The sequence below is a fragment of the Verruconis gallopava genome (assembly GCF_000836295.1).
Source record: "Verruconis gallopava strain CBS 43764 unplaced genomic scaffold supercont1.41, whole genome shotgun sequence".
Classification (NCBI taxonomy): domain Eukaryota; kingdom Fungi; phylum Ascomycota; class Dothideomycetes; order Venturiales; family Sympoventuriaceae; genus Verruconis; species Verruconis gallopava.
This window is the reverse complement of record NW_015622177.1, coordinates 100379-116150: the sequence shown is the minus strand read 5'-3', so window position 1 is coordinate 116150 and position 15772 is coordinate 100379. Positions and strand designations below refer to the sequence as shown.

General features: G+C 48.7%; 6 protein-coding genes across 8 annotated transcripts; 4 read left to right on the top strand and 2 right to left on the bottom strand.

The window, feature by feature from the left end:
• Positions 1 to 1484: 1484 nt before the first annotated feature.
• On the top strand, positions 1485 to 4767 carry PV09_08462 (uncharacterized protein). The gene is made up of 4 exons (XM_016362367.1): positions 1485 to 2124; positions 2183 to 3552; positions 3604 to 3799; positions 3851 to 4767. The coding sequence occupies exons 1-4, from the start codon at positions 1954 to 1956 to the stop codon at positions 4262 to 4264; spliced, it is 2151 nt and encodes a 716-aa protein (XP_016209815.1). The 5' UTR covers positions 1485 to 1953; the 3' UTR covers positions 4265 to 4767.
• Positions 4768 to 5051: 284 nt separating this feature from the next.
• Positions 5052 to 6814, top strand: PV09_08461 (adenylate kinase). The gene is made up of 4 exons (XM_016362366.1): positions 5052 to 5498; positions 5567 to 5619; positions 5705 to 5859; positions 5926 to 6814. The coding sequence occupies exons 1-4, from the start codon at positions 5348 to 5350 to the stop codon at positions 6377 to 6379; spliced, it is 813 nt and encodes a 270-aa protein (XP_016209814.1). The 5' UTR covers positions 5052 to 5347; the 3' UTR covers positions 6380 to 6814.
• Positions 6815 to 9709: 2895 nt separating this feature from the next.
• On the bottom strand, positions 9710 to 11247 carry PV09_08460 (uncharacterized protein). The gene has a single exon (XM_016362365.1). The coding sequence runs from the start codon at positions 10806 to 10808 to the stop codon at positions 9996 to 9998; it is 813 nt and encodes a 270-aa protein (XP_016209813.1). The 5' UTR covers positions 10809 to 11247; the 3' UTR covers positions 9710 to 9995.
• Positions 11214 to 12184, top strand: PV09_08459. Of its 2 annotated transcripts, XM_016362364.1 has the most exons (4): positions 11214 to 11459; positions 11637 to 11751; positions 11893 to 11986; positions 12037 to 12184. In XM_016362364.1, the coding sequence occupies exons 1-3, from the start codon at positions 11428 to 11430 to the stop codon at positions 11974 to 11976; spliced, it is 231 nt and encodes a 76-aa protein (XP_016209812.1). In that variant the 5' UTR covers positions 11214 to 11427; the 3' UTR covers positions 11977 to 11986; positions 12037 to 12184. The 2 variants fall into 2 exon arrangements, with proteins under 2 accessions (XP_016209812.1, XP_016209811.1); XM_016362363.1 differs by having other exon boundaries at positions 11893 to 12184.
• Positions 12185 to 12337: 153 nt separating this feature from the next.
• Positions 12338 to 15199, top strand: PV09_08458. Of its 2 annotated transcripts, XM_016362362.1 has the most exons (8): positions 12338 to 12467; positions 12520 to 12564; positions 12621 to 12743; positions 12793 to 12860; positions 12908 to 13413; positions 13461 to 14360; positions 14414 to 14889; positions 14942 to 15199. In XM_016362362.1, the coding sequence occupies exons 1-7, from the start codon at positions 12434 to 12436 to the stop codon at positions 14460 to 14462; spliced, it is 1725 nt and encodes a 574-aa protein (XP_016209810.1). In that variant the 5' UTR covers positions 12338 to 12433; the 3' UTR covers positions 14463 to 14889; positions 14942 to 15199. The 2 variants fall into 2 exon arrangements, with proteins under 2 accessions (XP_016209810.1, XP_016209809.1); XM_016362361.1 differs by having other exon boundaries at positions 13461 to 14889.
• On the bottom strand, positions 15155 to 15769 carry PV09_08457 (uncharacterized protein; the record flags this gene model as incomplete). The annotated part of the gene is made up of 1 exon (XM_016362360.1): positions 15155 to 15769. The coding sequence occupies one exon, from the start codon at positions 15767 to 15769 to the stop codon at positions 15155 to 15157; it is 615 nt and encodes a 204-aa protein (XP_016209808.1).
• Between the last annotated feature and the right edge of the window lie 3 nt (positions 15770 to 15772).

Sequence of the window (15772 nt, the reverse complement as noted above, 5' to 3'; positions counted from 1 at the left end):
GGATTTCTGTCAGTCATACAAGCACTCTATTTCGACTGTCTCACGCAGGTTCGTCCCAAGGGCTTCACATCAGATTCTGAGGAGTCGTGAACCAAATGGCCAAGAAAATAGATTGCTGTCTTTCTTGTTGTTTTGATAATAATATGTCAACCATGCACTGAACTCGGGCCAGGTAAAGACTGGAGTACATGTTACCTCATCTTCTTTCCAGTATAATGCAATTCCGCTTAGATCATTGGGCAAGTGCTTGCACACTAATTCCAAAAGCCTACCGAGTCTTTGGGCGGAAGAATATCTTTCCCTGCCAGTCCTCCTGACTCCACGGCTGCTAGATAATTCAACAGGATGTCTGCTGTGCTTGGACGAGAAAACAAAAGGGCATTTTCCACAACCAACCCTTGGCAATCGCCTTTGTTTCATCTTTTGTTGACAAAATGGTTACGCGGTCGATTGGTCTATCTTCGACGCAACATCTTTTGTTTTTGAACTCCTAACACTTTGACATACGCTTCTAAGAACATATATGTCTCCCTCTGGCGACGAGTACAGCTGGCCTGGCACTTTAGACGGTATGAGAACTACGCATGACGATGGTAGCCTTTCCGAACAGGCTGATGGACGACAGCGGACCGACGGAGGTTATCCTGGTAGCCTGGATCTATATCAAAGTTGGCTTACTGGGTCGTGGCGATTTGTGACGTATAGTTTTGCCTAAAGAGTCATCTTTGAGGGTGCCTCTAATGTTCGGACGAGGACTCAGTCGGCTAAACAACGTGACATAAGAGATGCTGATTATTCCCATCATTTAAACTCGAGAATGGAGATTACAGATGGATAATCGGCAGCAGAAGTTAATGAATCAGAAGCTGTAAACAGATACTAAGAGGTTCACTGCACAAATTCTTGTTGCGATTGTGTCTATACAGTTCAACTTCACGGGCCGAGTTGAACTTTGCCAATTTCTGCAGGAATTGTCTAAAGTTTTTGCAACTTGTCAGGCACGATTCTCTGCGCATGGAAATAGAGAGCAAACCAGGTAAAGAAGTTATGTTTCGCTTTGGATCAGAGCGAACTACCTTGTCGGTGCATTATCGTAGTCGCTAATGAAATCGCATTTCAACTGCGCTTACTTTTCAGAATTGCCAATTTATTGCTTGCTACAAATGTCGGAATTCAACAAAGTCTGAATATGTGGTCGACACTGCTGTGGAAGAGGAACGTCTTGGCAGCTTCGACACTGCCTAGGTCGACAAACGTTTCTTTCCAACGGAAGCAAATGAATTGATCAAGCACTGCGCTTCCGCGTGCAGATTCCGTCTCGTTCAATGCTATAAGCACGTTCGTGTGATTTTAGCACTGTGTTAAAGACACAATTCGAACGAGGTGTAAGATTCCCTGCCACCTGAACTCAGAGTTTGCAGCCTAAGGCATCGATTCAACATGACTCCCAAAGAACAAACTTACGAGGCAAATCAACAACTTCAGCTGCGGCAAGCATCTACTCCTACTCACCAGGATCTTTCCTAGACTTCTTCACCCATCTTGCAGTCTTCTGCTTTCGCAACATTCCTCAGCTGTCTTCTCTGCATTTGGCCTTGGACGTATCGGTCATAATTTGTACAGTCTGAACTGAATCTACAGAAAAGGCATCACAGCGCCATCATCGGGAGATAAGTAAGATCAAGAGAAGGGCAGATATTGAAGGATATATCTTGATCTGGCGCAAGCCGGCATAAGCTGGCAGGCAGACCTGAGGAGGAGCGTCATATAGCTATAAAACAAACGGATTCTTGATTCTGTGTCTGTGGTGAATGAGAGAGGGGGCATTCACTTCTACTTTGACACTTCACTTTCTTTGAGCTAAAAACTCAGTATTTTCTGCTATTCGCAAAATCCTTCTATTGTCAAAAGAGAATCTAAAGACAATCATTATCGCTTCACAACAGCATAGATATGTCGTACCCAGCCGACGAACCCCCAGAGCTTGTTCTTGCGTTTAGGGAAGCGCTAGAAGACTTGCAGCGAAATGACCAGTATGAGATTGAAAATCTGAGAGTGATTGCGAAGGAAGCCACAGAGCATGCTCAAGCTATCAGCCAGGAAGTTGAAACACACATCCGCAAGGTAAGCGCTGTGCTCATCATGCCCTTGTCTCATAGATAGATACTTATGAAGTTGCAAGACTCGGCCAGAGTACAAACTACCAGGCTTATATCTCCTCGACTCGCTTGTCAAGCATATTGGCACACCATATACCGTCTACCTCAGCCGAAACCTCTATCGTACCTTTTTTGACGCATATACAGTCGTAGATAACAATACCCGGAGGGCGATGGAAGAACTTTTTCGAAGCTGGCTGCAGCCAGTGCCAGAGTCTCGAGATCCTCGCCCAGTATTTCCCCCGGAAGTTACGCAGCCGATTGAAGCAGCATTGTCTAAGATGCGAGGGATTGACCAGCGATCAAGGGAAGCTGTTCATGGAAGTCAAAGCCAGAAGATGAATGCAGTGCCTCCTCATGTGACTAACATAGCGCAGCCTGGACGTACACCCACGCCGACTGGCCAGTATGGCTATCAGCCACCTTCTCAGGTATCTCCGCAGGGCTTTCCAGGCATACAGAATATACCATATCAAAGTCACCCACCACCGTACGGAGCTCCTGTACGTTCCCCAGTTCCGCAAAATGTAGCTTCGTCACTGCAACCGGGATCTATGGGAATCAACCAGTCGTTCCAACCGCCTTCACTTCCCCAAAACGTCAATTCTGTCAATTATGTATATTCTGGTCCTCCTCCACCTACCATGTCTCACCAGGCGCGACTTGAAAAGCTGAGATATGATGTGCAAGGCTTGCTGGACTCCGTACGCGTTCATCTTGCCCACTACCCTCACGACCAGGAAAAGCTCAAGCTCCAACAGAATCTGCAAAGTTTAAAGTCATTGTTGGACAACGGATCGCTCTCGCTTACACATATACAAAGTACGGAAATAGTAGTGGCGAATATAGCTCGTGATCTACCGTTCCGCCCTCCTACAGCTACAGTCCCTACTCCTACACCCGCTCCTGCTCCCGCTCCCGCTCCCGCTCCCACACCACAACCCCAGCCTACCTTGAATCTGAATCCCTCAGTGATTGCATCGATCTTAGCCCTAGGTACTCCACAGCAGACTCCGCATCAAGCGGTACAGCCACAGGCATATGTGCCCCCACCTGTCACATCAACAATGCCTTATTCTGCAGCATATCCAGCGACTGCGCCGTCTCACCCCACGTCTGGGCTGCCTGTGGCAGCAGTTAACAGCGCAATGTCGCAAATAAAACCAAACGTGCCATCTCCAGCAGCTGGCCCTCCCCCGCCAGCGGTTGTACCCGCATCGGCCCTGTCAATCCTTGATCAGCTACGGGCATCTGGCATCCTAGGAAGCATGTCAGCACAAAGCACTCCCGTCCAGGTCCCAGCAGCTTCTTCCATTCTTTCACAATTGATGCAACCTCAAGCAGGAGCTCAAGGGATGAACGATGTGAGACTAGAGGCGAATTCTCTCAAATTGTACGTTGCAAGCGTGAGAAAGATGATCAAAGTTGTGCTAATTTACAGCAGGCCCCGTCCACATCTGATAAGACAGCTGTACGAAGACAAACCGGACCAGTGTCGTCAGTGTGGAATGAGATTTCCGGACACGGCACAGGGGAAGAAGGCGAAGGGCGTGCATATCGACTGGCACTTTCAAATCAACACTCGGGTGCAGGAAAGCAAGCAGGGAGCTGTTAACCGCAGCTGGTACATCGACGAGCGCGTATGTTGGACTTGGGCAGCATTCTTAAGCATCCACACTAATGTCACACAGGATTGGATCAGCTACAGAGAAGAATTGAGTGGCTACTCGGGGATTGTGACGGAGAGCACGTCAGGCCTGCGGAAGAACGCGGCGAAGAAGGAAGTGAAGGAAGCATTCGTTTTTGTGCCCACAGACGCGCGCTATGTAAACCTACCGTGCTCGATATGCCAGGAAAAGTTTGAGCAGGGCTGGGATGAGGAGACGCAGCAGCCGACATGGAGGGATGCAGTGAAAATGGGCAGCAAGTACTACCACGCTAGCTGCTATGCTGAAGTTACAAAGGGGGCTGCTGCGGCGACGGCGGCGGCATTGGCTAGTGTTGGCATGGAGCGCACTGCTAGCTCGTCCGCGCGAAGTACTCCAGACCCCGTGCTAGGCAAGAGGCGATTTGATGATTTCAGACTTGACGCCGCTGCTACGTAGCCAGCCGCCAATTTTCTTTTCCCTTTCCGTGTGAAATTCGTAGCTTAGACAAGGTTGTTCTTTGCCACCGCAGAGAAAGAGGGCAAGCCGTACGTGTATAAGTGGCCGATCAGGAGCAGGACCGGCGAGAGATTCTCGCTTCGCGCTGTGTGAGGCTTTGAAAAATAAAAGCTCTATGACGGATCTGGAGGGGAGAGAGTGGCGAGCGTTGGACTCGAGGCCAACCGTAGTCGACGCAGGTACGGCGCGGACGGCAGAATGGAAGCTGTCCAGCGAAACAGCCGATCAAGGTCCGAACCGGAAGACAGCCTTTTGCGCGGGCGATGAGGGGCAGCGCCTTTGCAGCCAGAGAGCGTCAGCCAGGAGCAGGCCCGCTGGAGTCGGACAGGTAGAGAGACGCGGCCGATGTAGATAGCAACAGATTTAAGAAAAAACAATGGCGACACATCATGGTTTCTCGTGCGGAGAAAGCGAGCAGCGGACCACGACCATCACGACCACCACGACCACCATCATCACCACGGCCACGACCACCACGCTCCTGATCCTGTAGCTGCGTTTCAGGGCAAGGCAACGGAGAGAGCATGGCGAATTCCAGAAGTCGTAGCCCGCTCTCACTCGGCCCCGTCTGGCGGCGCTCTTTTGCGCCAGCGCCGACGTTGTCCCAGCACGTAGCGAACCCGTCGACCTGGTCACGGCAGACTGGCCAAACCGACCATGATCCAGGAACGAGGACAGCGCATGTCTGACGACAGTCCACTGGCTCGCCATCGTGCCTTTTGGCCTCTTGACTGGCTGCGCAAGGGCGCCGCACAGCCGGGGCGCGAGCGCCGGCCCACATGCTGAGCGCAACCAGACTCGAGGCTCGTTTCCGTGCAAGCGTGCAACCGAGCTCCGGCCTGCCTGTTGCTGGCGGATTATTGTTGCGCACCTTCACAATCCGCACCAACCTTCTACTCTCCGTCATCGTTGCCGGCACCACCGCTCTCGCGCATTCATCTCCACTCCCATCGTCCTTTCCTTGACTCCTTGCCAATTGCATTGCTCGTCCATTGACGCTCCTTGGCAGTCCACCCTTCGGCAATGGCGCCTACAGATAGCTCCGTCGTCGATGAGCTCAAGAGCATCATAACCAAGTTGGAGTCGAGGGTGGAGGAGCTAGAGAACAAGCTGTCAGGAAAAAGCGGCTCGCCGAAACCCATGCGGATGATTCTGATGGGCCCTCCCGGTGCTGGTACGGCCTCAGCCTTTGTTCTGCGTTGCTGCTGAGCGCGGTTGGGCTAATGGATCATGTTTCTCTAGGGAAAGGAACGCAAGCACCCAGAATCAAGGACAAGTACTGCATATGCCATCTGGTCCGTCTACCACCAGCCAGTTCCCCCCGAACCGCCAAATCGTGGAGGAACCTGATAGAGTATGCTAACAAAACCGAGAGAACAGGCCACCGGCGACATGCTTCGTGAACAGGTCGCAAAGAAGACGCCGCTCGGAAGGGAAGCGAAAAAGATTATGGATGCCGGCGGCTTGGTCAGCGATGAGATTATGGTCAACATGATCAAGAATCAGCTCGAGAGCAACCCAGAATGCAGCAACGGGTACGCGTTCTATCTTCTGTTTCTAGAGTCGCCTCACATATCGAAGCTAACATGGTGCACGCACAGCTTCATCCTAGATGGCTTCCCTCGCACAGTCACCCAAGCCGAAAAGCTAGACGAAATGCTCAACGCCCGAAAGCAGAAATTAATGCACGCTATAGAGCTGCAGATCCCCGATGAGCTCCTCGTTGCCCGCATAACAGGACGGCTAATCCACCCCGCGTCCGGTCGCTCATACCACAAGATTTTTAACCCTCCCAAGGAAAACATGAAGGACGATGTCACTGGTGAGCCGCTGATCCAGCGCTCCGACGACAACGAGGCCACGCTCAAGAAGCGGTTAGGCACGTATCACGCGCAGACAGCTCCTGTCGTCAGCTACTACCAGAAGACCGGCATTTGGAGCCCAATTGACGCGAGTCAAGAGCCGGGACAGGTATGGACAAGCATATTGAAAGTGTTCAAGGAGGACGCTGGAAATCAGAGCGGCGTTCTTGGTAAAATGGGCCTCCGCAACTAGAGGTTAAATTAGAGAAAGCAGAGGAGTAGACATGTGGGATGTATCACGGGCTTCACGAGCATCTTCTTAGGGACGAAGGGGATATAGATGCCGTCAACGGTTCGTTCTAGCTAACGGTCTTCACCAACCGTTACGTCGCAAAAAAAAGCAAGTAAAGGGAAAGCCTCGTAAAAGTCAGGATCAATGAAAGCTCTGGAACAGGGATGGACTTCAGTGGCTTTCCCTTTCTGTTCACATCATTTGTTTGTTTATTTTGTCGGTCTCGATTTTTGGTTTGTGAACTGGGCATGGTGCATGCGTCCATAGGCCCGCAGGATCTCCATCTTGTACGATTAATGGTGCGTCTTTGTCCGGGGGATGCAGGCGGTCTGGTCGTTGAGGAACGGGAGATGTGGGTTTGTGCAGTACTTCGAATAGAATAATGTTCTTTCAACATTGCTCTTCTGGCGTATCCTTTGGTTTTACTCGCCATCGTGGTGCACAGGCTGGGTGTCGAACAAGAAAGGCGCTATTGTCAAATGCCTTTGCCGAGGATTTCGAGCCACGCATGTTAAGGCGGAGAGAAGTAGATTCGCTATGGACAGGCGTGGGCTCTGGCTACCTAGTGATCTCTACGCCTAACATCATCCGCGACGACGTCGTCACGTCTCCCGTCTTCACGCTAGCTCCAGTCGCATTTGATTTACAATTTCACTGAAGACGAACTCGGGCGAAGTAAAGCGACCTCGGCCAGCAAGAGGATATTCTCGCTACGCACCTGGTGAAAAATGGATCGTGGGCAGAATCGCTGACTCTGTCGTGATCTGAAAGAATTTGATAAGGATGAGTGACACCCACGGCTCCATGTTCTCAACAGCAGACTCCTCTATCATGCACGAACTCACTTCGTTACTGACACCGCGAGTTGCAAGGAATGCGTTGTCGGCACCTTGTAGTACATCATCGTTGATCTGTGTTGACTGAAAAAGTCTACTAGAACGTTAGGAAAGTCGACTAGAGTAGCCTATCGCCAGGTCCCTCTCGCAATTATGCGATTCTCTTGCTACCCATGAATCTCAGTTAAATCGTCGCCAAAATTAGCCAACCACCCGATATTCAGGTAGCGATCGAGTCTCTCTCAAATTACCGTTTAACTGAGCTGCTGGAAATGCCTCGTCAAGCAATCACTAATGCATAAAAAAGGCCTTACGGCAGTGGTTCAAGTCTCAATCTTCAAAGCCTACTCATAAGCAATGCAGAGACTGGTTCGAAGCCTCATATGGTCATAGAATAAGTCAATCAACAGTCTCTGAGTGCCTCATCTATCGATTGAAGTACCTAGATACTTCAAACAACGACGATTCGAAGCGACAGCGTGTTGCCAAGTGGCCTATCCTCGAGGCTATCCTCTTCAAACACCAAAAAGCAGTCCAGTCACAAGGCATTTCAACCTCAGGTGATATCCTCATAGAAAGAGAAGGATATATTTTGGCCCAGATACCTCAATGTAGAGACCTTCCTAAGCCTCGTTTCAGCCAAGGTTGGCTCTCTAGCTTCAAGCAGCGTCACGGCATTCATAGTCACGCAAAGCTTGGTGACGCTGCCTCAGTACCTATTACTGCAGGTGATGAAAATGAAGACAGGACGCACAATAGGTGGTGAATAAGAGGAGGATGCAATTTATAATATGGATGAAACAGGGCTATTTTGGCGTAGTGCAGTAAATCGAGGTCTGCGCATTGCACCTATGCCTGGTAGGAAGCAAGATAAGAGTAGGATCTCGCTGGCGGTCTGTACTAATGCAACCGGTTCTGATCGACTACCTCTATGGTTTATTGGTCATGCTCAGAAGCCTCGTGCTCTGAAAGGACTCAATCTCGAGGCCTTAGGATGCTACTGGCGCAGCAATAAGAAGGCTTGGATGACCACCACAATCATGGTGGAATGGCTAACTACCTTCTATAGCCATATAGGTCGCCGATCAGTGATCCTTTACATGGACAACCTCAAGGCACATATTACCGGCATTGAACTTGCAGCACCACCATCAAACATCCATATTATCTGGCTACCTGAGAACTCAACAAGTGCCTTTCAGCCACTTAATCAAGGCATCATTCAGAACCTCAAGGTGCACTATCGAAAACAATAGATTCAGTATATAATCCGATCAATTGACCAAGGTACCAATCCATTTCATAAAGTCACCTTGAACGACACCTTACATTGGTACCTTATGGCATGAGGCGAAAAGGTACAATCTGAGACTATACATAGATGCTTTCGAAAAAAGCTCTATAATTAAGCCATCAATTAATCTTCCTATGCCACCAAATCCAAGCCTTACAGTCGAGTATCAGGCCTTGAAAGACCGCATATCTAATATCATGGATCTCACGCATATTCTCAATCCTGAAGATGAGGATGAGGCTCAAGAGGAGGATGAGAAGGTGTCGCTTGACGCTATTATTGAGCAACATCTAGGCACTGAGATTGTAGATGAGGAGGCTATCCTTGAGGATGTTGATCCACCACCTCAAGTACTGCCGACACCATCGCAGGCAATTGAGGCAATACGGCTTGTTCAGGGTTTTTTTTTTTTTTTTTTTTTTTTTTTTTTTTTGGAGCATGATTTTTTTTTTTTTTTTTTGGGTTGGAAGGGGGGGGGGTTTTTTTTTTTTTTTTTTTTTTTTTTTTTTTTTGGAGCATGAGGCAACAAGTCAGCACCAAGATATGCAGCATCTTCGAAAATTAGAGCGTCATATCTGTACAACACTAGCCAATAGCTATAGCCAGTCAACGCTTGAAGGTTGGCTAACATTATCATAGCTATTAGTCATCCATCCACCATAATGATTCTTTCATTGCAAGGATAGCAATGAGCTGTCCACTATCGATTGGATAATCGGGGGTCTGCTGTATTTCGTTTTGCACTAGTGAATGAACGCAGCCATATATTAACGTCGCGAACACTTTTCTGGGCGTATTCCAGCTCTTGCTCAACATAAATTATGTTTCCGACGTACTCTCATAAACGAAAAGTCTGTCCAGATTCTTCGATCAACAGTAGTGGTTGAACGAGTGACGGGCTATTATAGTGTCGCTGTATACGCAGGCGGTCAAAGAATTTAGCTAATCGATAGTCTCAATTATTGAAGCACCGGTGTTGTCATGGTTGCCCACATGATAGAGAAAGACAAGAGCTAGAGCATGGCAGTAAGCTAGCAGCAAGCTAGCAGCGTATTGTAGAATTCAAAGGTAGATGACGAAGCAACCTAGTGCAATCAACATGGTACGATACAGAAAGTCAACTATCAACTTAACGATGCCCCTGGAATGCGCCGCTGACGAGGACGCTGTCGAGGTCAGCAAAAATTGACGATCATGTATGGGAACTTGTGGGAGCCACACTTTTGCGAGGCATTAAGTGTTCAGGTCGACGACATGCGTGCGTTATCCGCTTACGCTAAAGGAAGATCGCAGGTAATATCAGGTTTGGCTAAGGCATTCCTGCCCAGAAAGTCTGTTCTTTTTTCAAAGAGCATTATCTGCATTGCTCCAGCATATCTGGCCACGCGCCGGTTGAAAAAGTTGGCTGCGGAGCCGTGCAAAAGGCAGTGCCAACCTGCAACTTGGATCATCCGTCCCTGAATGTCCGCCACCGCATTAGTGTTGCAGTTCGTGATGCCTTTGAACCACTTAAGTTCTGGAGCAGCGTTCTCGTCAGACTAGCCCGGCCGGGACTTTGCCACAGTCTCGTTGTCCACGAGGCAACTATTAGATCCTTCATGTTAACCTCAAGATCCGTCCCAACGATTGTCAGCACAGCGCCATGCCCCGTTTCTTGAGACTCCTCGGCCACAATTTGGCCTCTGGTATTCTTCCACTTCCCTTTGGCGTACCTGAGAATTACCTGTGATTTCACTTCAATGTTCCATACCATGCCATCGAAGAAACTCCATCTACCACGCATGACGGCCGCCTTCAGTCCCTCTCTCCGCGGCATTAGCGCAACTTCATGCGTGAACAGTGTTCGACGCATTGTGTACAGGGCTAATTCTCGTGGGGGCAGTAAATTTTGGCTCGTCGTCGATCCTGGGAGGCTGCGGAATAGGAAGATCTCGTTTCCAGACCACGAAAGAACGCGTGGGAGATAGTAAAGGGCATTTGATGGGGGAGGAGGGTATATTAATCCGTTGTCTAGGGTCAAAGTAAGTTCGCGAGGCGCGGCTAGTACTTGTAATACAGGTGAGGGATCAGCACGCAACCTCGGCGACCGAGGAGCTACCGCCGCTCGCCTCCTGGAGGCCAAGTTCACATTCGACAGCAGGAGCTCATCGTTTTGGTGCTTTGAATATGATGGTGGGGGTCCACTTGGTGCCGACGACTTCACACTTATCGTCTCGGATGTGCCGTTGCTAGGTCCCGCCACAGCGTTAGAAGAACTCATATCGTATAAGTGTACGTTCTAGACTGGATGTGTAATAGTCAGAATTTTGGCATGCATTGTTCCAAATCATGAACGGGGACTCAAATTCGATGTTTTGCCCTCGCTAACCGAGACAACATCTGTGAATGAGCGTGGTAACAGATCCTCCCTGCCAAGGTGGGCTTCGGTTTCGGGGTTTCGAGAAAAGTCAAGCCTAAGGTTAATACTTCTGAAGGAAATTCCAGCCACTTAAAGAGAACGCCTATGCTAAACAACCTCACAAGTGTGAGAGAAGGAGATTCGCAATGTAGACAAAGCGAAATTGCTCCAAGTGCGTGGTTCCTGATTCTAGCGCCGAAAGTTCCAGAAGGGGTAGTCACAATCAAATGGCCATTCTTCTAAACGACTTATGCGATTTTCCAACTTTCTCAAGAACATCCAAAGGCCGAGGACGATGAATACTGATTGTTGAAAAGGCAGAGACTTGACGAACTTTGCACAGTTCAATCAAGAGGCCCGTGCTCATTCACTCCGAAGATTGACCGCGCCAACCTCTTCGTGCTGGCAAGCTTCAAACAAGCTGCCGACCAGCGAACAAAAATCATCAACGTCAGTTTCAAATTCCCTCCGCTCATTCAAGATGGCATTCGCATGGAAGGCCGCTGGCATCACGTACGTCTTGTCCTCACTTGGACCGTTCTATTCCCCTTCTCAACACGCAATGGCTCCCTTTCACTGCGAGCGCTGCAGCCCTAGACGACTCCGACTCTTGATGGAGGAAGTCTTTACTCTTTTCTCTTTTGCTTTCTGGCTTTAGCATTTGTATCTAGTACTGATTCAATTGTACAGCTACAATCGCTACCTCGCCGTAGCTGCGCGCGTTGTCCGTCGATCTCTGAAAGAGGACAAGAGATTGGCCGCTGAGAGAAGAGGAGAGATGGACCTAAGATTTGCGAAGTGGGAGGTACGTCTGACATAATGGGCACAGTTTGGGACTTTCATTCCATTCCCATTGTTCGTCATATTCTAGACACTGGCTGCTCTGTCGTTGAGCTGACGCCCGACTGCGCAACAGCAGGACACTGATAAGCTAACAAAGCTATAGAATGGCAAGCAGGGAGAAAACAAGAGCCTCGCAAGTGCGAATGCTTCAGCGATGGCTGAGCATGCAACCTCAGCATCGCAGTAGATTATCAAAGGTGAAGTTTTGACGTTGGCGATTGGATCAGAAATGCTCATGGGAATTCAGAATGGGGATAGCGGAAACTTAGCAATCACTCTGCATAGATTCTGTATCATCAACACAATCTTCAAGAGACATTCAAGAACGTGTGATTTCTAGCTCTGATCGTATTCTTTGGTTAGATATAAATGACGTGATACTTGCCTTTAAAAAATCGAAATGCGGATGTTCTCTCTTTTCCTTTTATCTATGCATTCAACGTGAGGAAAGAGGGCACGCTTTCGCTAACAGTATCCATTTGTTACTTGCCCACTTTGTAGCTCCGTAGCTCAAGATGGACTACATGGTTCGACTTCCACTTCGCAGCCCCATGTCTTGGCACGCCAGTTCGCACTCAAACCTTTGCTAGCTAGTCACGATCGAGGCATGAAATAAACCCTCTCCCCACAAGTCTATCTCAATCATGAAGAGCGAATCAGACGATAGTTTAGTGCGAGGTTCGTACAAAGGTCTCGTTACGTGTGCTCTGCGGCTGATTCCGATCGTAAGCGACATCGCACATGGTCATCAACGATGACGGGCGAAAATCTACTGGTACACACTGCTCAAATGATTTAAAATGCTCCAGCGCTCATTGTCTTTGGGAATAGAGATTTCAGCAGCGACTACAGATTCAAAAGCAGATGCTATGGACTTTCCTAAGCCGACATCCTCTGTCCTCGGTGACAAGAGAGTTTGGGATATCACGGCGAAGTTTCGCCACGTCGCATCAAGTTCGTTGAACAACTTGTCGTTCTCGATCTACGCTGACAATAAGATGAGCTCTACCTGTGGGGACTTTGGTAAAGGATACAGCATTCACCTTATTTGAATCGGTCGGCGCACTCGAGGTATGTCTTTTTACGTGATTCGTAACACAACCGGCTCAAGATGTCAGATAATGGATCCAAAGATGGACAGCGGATGTCTTGCGCCTGGGGAATCTTTGGTTGACGAATATGACCTTGAGCGGCCATTGCTTCCAGAAGAAGTTATCGGAATTATTGACCAGTTTCTCTGCTGCGAGATGGCGTGGTACGAGGGTTATCCGTTGGCACAGACGCTGTTCAGCTCACACTACATCGACAAGCTGCTGTCCTTAGAAGCAAAGAACGTTGATCAAATTCACTTCTCCAAGTCTGGAAGGGATAACGTCTGGAGTTCCCCTCTGGTCCATTTAGTGTTAAGAGCATACTGCATTGCAATGATCAAGTGTTGTGACTACGCGTTAGAAGAAATCAATCGCAGCCTTGACGGTGGTGGTACTCGATGCAATTTCTACGAGGAAGAGGATTTTTCGGGGCACACGTATGGCAGAGAGCTGTTCACAAAGATACCACTAAAACCAATTCTCGACCTCCTTTCCTTGGCAGCGGAGTTCACATCGACAGAAAAAGAACATAGGTACGACTACGGCTTTATCTATTCATACGTAGCTAAAATTTCTACAGCGTCAACGGCCAGCATTTAGGCTCACCAGATCTGTACGGAGCTATCGCAGCACGCATCAACTTTCGAATAACTCTCCTACGAGCAATGTCTTTGGAAGAAGATATTGAAGACAAGTTTAAACTTTGGAAAGACATGCCTGGGTTCTTAGCAGATATCAAGACGACACACTCTTTGGGGCTTCCTGTCAAAGAATCCTTCAGCCCAAAGATACAGAGAAGACTCGCAAGCACTGTACCTCCAAAGCCTATGGTAGAAATAAGCTTTGACGATGCGTTGACCAAGCTTGAAAACATGTGCAAGGACTGCGCGGAAGCCGTAAAGATCGTTCATTTTGGGCCACACAACGTTCAACCTTTGAAGTCTTTCCTTTGGGCTTTTAGCTCACGAAAGCCTGAGCCATACACTTACCCTAGAGCGTGTCTTGCGGCTGCCTTATTCATGTGCGACGATTCCGGCTTCCAACAATTGCTTCGCCGAGACCTGGAGGATATTGTGCTTGCCGGGTCGGACGTTCTTGATCCCATTAACTGGACGATTGAAGCACCACAATCGAAAACACCGGTTTCTAACCGGAGGTTTGAAATGGCAAAGGCAGTCAGTCATTTTTGCGAAGTTGCTGTCCACATGCCTGGAGGTTACATCGATTACTTCCGTACATTGACTTCAAATCGATGCCGAGTGCGTCGTAACCTAACGCACGTTGCTGCAGCGCTGGAAGATTTGCAGACGATGGAAACTGAGCATCTTGACGAATCCTTGCGCAAGTTCAGTACGGACGAAATTGAGTTTCCGTTATCATCGTGGACATATCTTCAGAAGCTCCGTGTTATGGAGTGGATAGTTCAACTTGGGTTCGAATTAGACATGTATTTACCGGACGAGTTAGCCGGCATGTACTGGTATCTAGCCGCGCTGTCTTCGTCCCGTCAGTCGCTGATAGAGCCTCTCTTAGCCGAAGCGGAAGCACGAGCTGCGAAAGTGAGGGCTTCGTCGCGAGATGAAGCCTCGAAAGAATTGAAATTGGAGCAAAACATCAACTTTCTGCGTTCGATGAAAGCCGAAGCGTGCGGCACGACCGTTCTCGCTTCCTCTCTCAGTTTGATGTATGTTCTATTATCCTACCTAGGGCTTGTCCCACAATCTGCGGTCAACTCGAAATTCTACCAACCAGAATTGAAGTATGAGCTTCGGATGAAGCCATTTTTGACGATCAAATCTCCGGAGTTACCGAGTTTCCAGGATTGGAATTCAGCAATACATCCCTTTGGTCCATACATAGGGTCCCAGTCCATGTTTGAGAAATCCTGGACTCCATCTTTGGAAAAGATCGAAGAAGAAATTAAGCAGGCAAAGGCCCAATTCTCTACAGTGAAGAAGCTTGGGATTGTTGCTGCTGGCTATGAAGGTCTCAATGAAATATGGGCAAAGGTCAGGTTCCTACTTATCCTGTTCTTGTCCCAGATGACTAAATATACAGCAGAACACCTCGGCGCTGTTGCAGACCTGTATCGCGACAGGTATTTCTCTCTCGACACTGAAGATGCACACAAAGGAGAGACAGTTAAAGCTTGAAATTCCACCGCCTGGGAATAATCGCTATCATGACTGGTGGATTGTGCCGAAATTAACGCTAGTGGAGTAGGCTGAAGGTCTGTAGCTGTAACCTAAACTTCCAAAAACGTCCACGAGAATTTCAATGCCACATAAATAACAATAGAACTGCAATATTCAACCAGCGAAGCCATAGCATTCTCTCATCCACTATAGTCCTATCTCCACCACTCTTGACAATTGAAGTGCCGTTCAATTTCTCTAATCCCGCAGTAACAAGCAATTCCGCCTGTCCCCCCAGGCCATACTCGTTAATGAAGAACGCACTAGATAAAATCTGCCCACCCGAAGTGTCTACACGACACGTATACATTTGCGCGTTGCTGGCATGTGAACAGCCCAGGCTCGTATCAGCATCAACATAAGCGAACATGGATGGTGCAGCCGTGATAGTAGCTTCCTGCTCTATGCATGGAGAATAGGTGTTGAAATTGCCTTTGAGCAAAGATGGTGGCCGACAGCCAAGAGCAAAGATTGTCGTCTGATCGCTTACAGAAACAACAGATGCAGCCAATGTATTGTATGGATCTTGATTCGGACGACCGAGGACGGTGACTGTGATTGTTGTCGAATTTGCCGGCACCTCAACGGCCAGACTGCTGGCTGATCCTACCGTAGTTATGCTAGAAGTAATCATTTTGACGCCGAATGAAGAGGATGGGAAAGGTAGATTCGCAGCGGTTGTTGTCATAGCCATGGT

Excerpts from the sequence above, each read along its gene's own strand:
- PV09_08460 (XM_016362365.1), bottom strand. The coding sequence starts at position 10,808 with ATGAGTTCTTCTAACGCTGTGGCGGGACCTAGCAACGGCACATCCGAG.
- PV09_08459 (XM_016362364.1), top strand. The coding sequence starts at position 11,428 with ATGGCATTCGCATGGAAGGCCGCTGGCATCAC. Across the intron at positions 11,460-11,636 it reads TGGAAGGCCGCTGGCATCAC|CTACAATCGCTACCTCGCCG; the intron begins GTACGTCTTGTC and ends TCAATTGTACAG. Across the intron at positions 11,752-11,892 it reads TAAGATTTGCGAAGTGGGAG|AATGGCAAGCAGGGAGAAAA; the intron begins GTACGTCTGACA and ends ACAAAGCTATAG.
- PV09_08462 (XM_016362367.1), top strand. The coding sequence starts at position 1,954 with ATGTCGTACCCAGCCGACGAACCCCCAGAGCTTGTTCTTGCGTTTAGG. Across the intron at positions 3,553-3,603 it reads GAGGCGAATTCTCTCAAATT|GCCCCGTCCACATCTGATAA; the intron begins GTACGTTGCAAG and ends AATTTACAGCAG. Across the intron at positions 3,800-3,850 it reads GCTGGTACATCGACGAGCGC|GATTGGATCAGCTACAGAGA; the intron begins GTATGTTGGACT and ends AATGTCACACAG.
- PV09_08461 (XM_016362366.1), top strand. The coding sequence starts at position 5,348 with ATGGCGCCTACAGATAGCTCCGTCGTCGATGAGCTCAAGAGCATCATA. Across the intron at positions 5,620-5,704 it reads AGTACTGCATATGCCATCTG|GCCACCGGCGACATGCTTCG; the intron begins GTCCGTCTACCA and ends CCGAGAGAACAG. Across the intron at positions 5,860-5,925 it reads AACCCAGAATGCAGCAACGG|CTTCATCCTAGATGGCTTCC; the intron begins GTACGCGTTCTA and ends GTGCACGCACAG.
- PV09_08458 (XM_016362361.1), top strand. The coding sequence starts at position 12,434 with ATGAAGAGCGAATCAGACGATAGTTTAGTGCGAG. Across the intron at positions 12,468-12,519 it reads AGACGATAGTTTAGTGCGAG|CGACATCGCACATGGTCATC; the intron begins GTTCGTACAAAG and ends TCCGATCGTAAG. Across the intron at positions 13,414-13,460 it reads TCGACAGAAAAAGAACATAG|CGTCAACGGCCAGCATTTAG; the intron begins GTACGACTACGG and ends AAATTTCTACAG.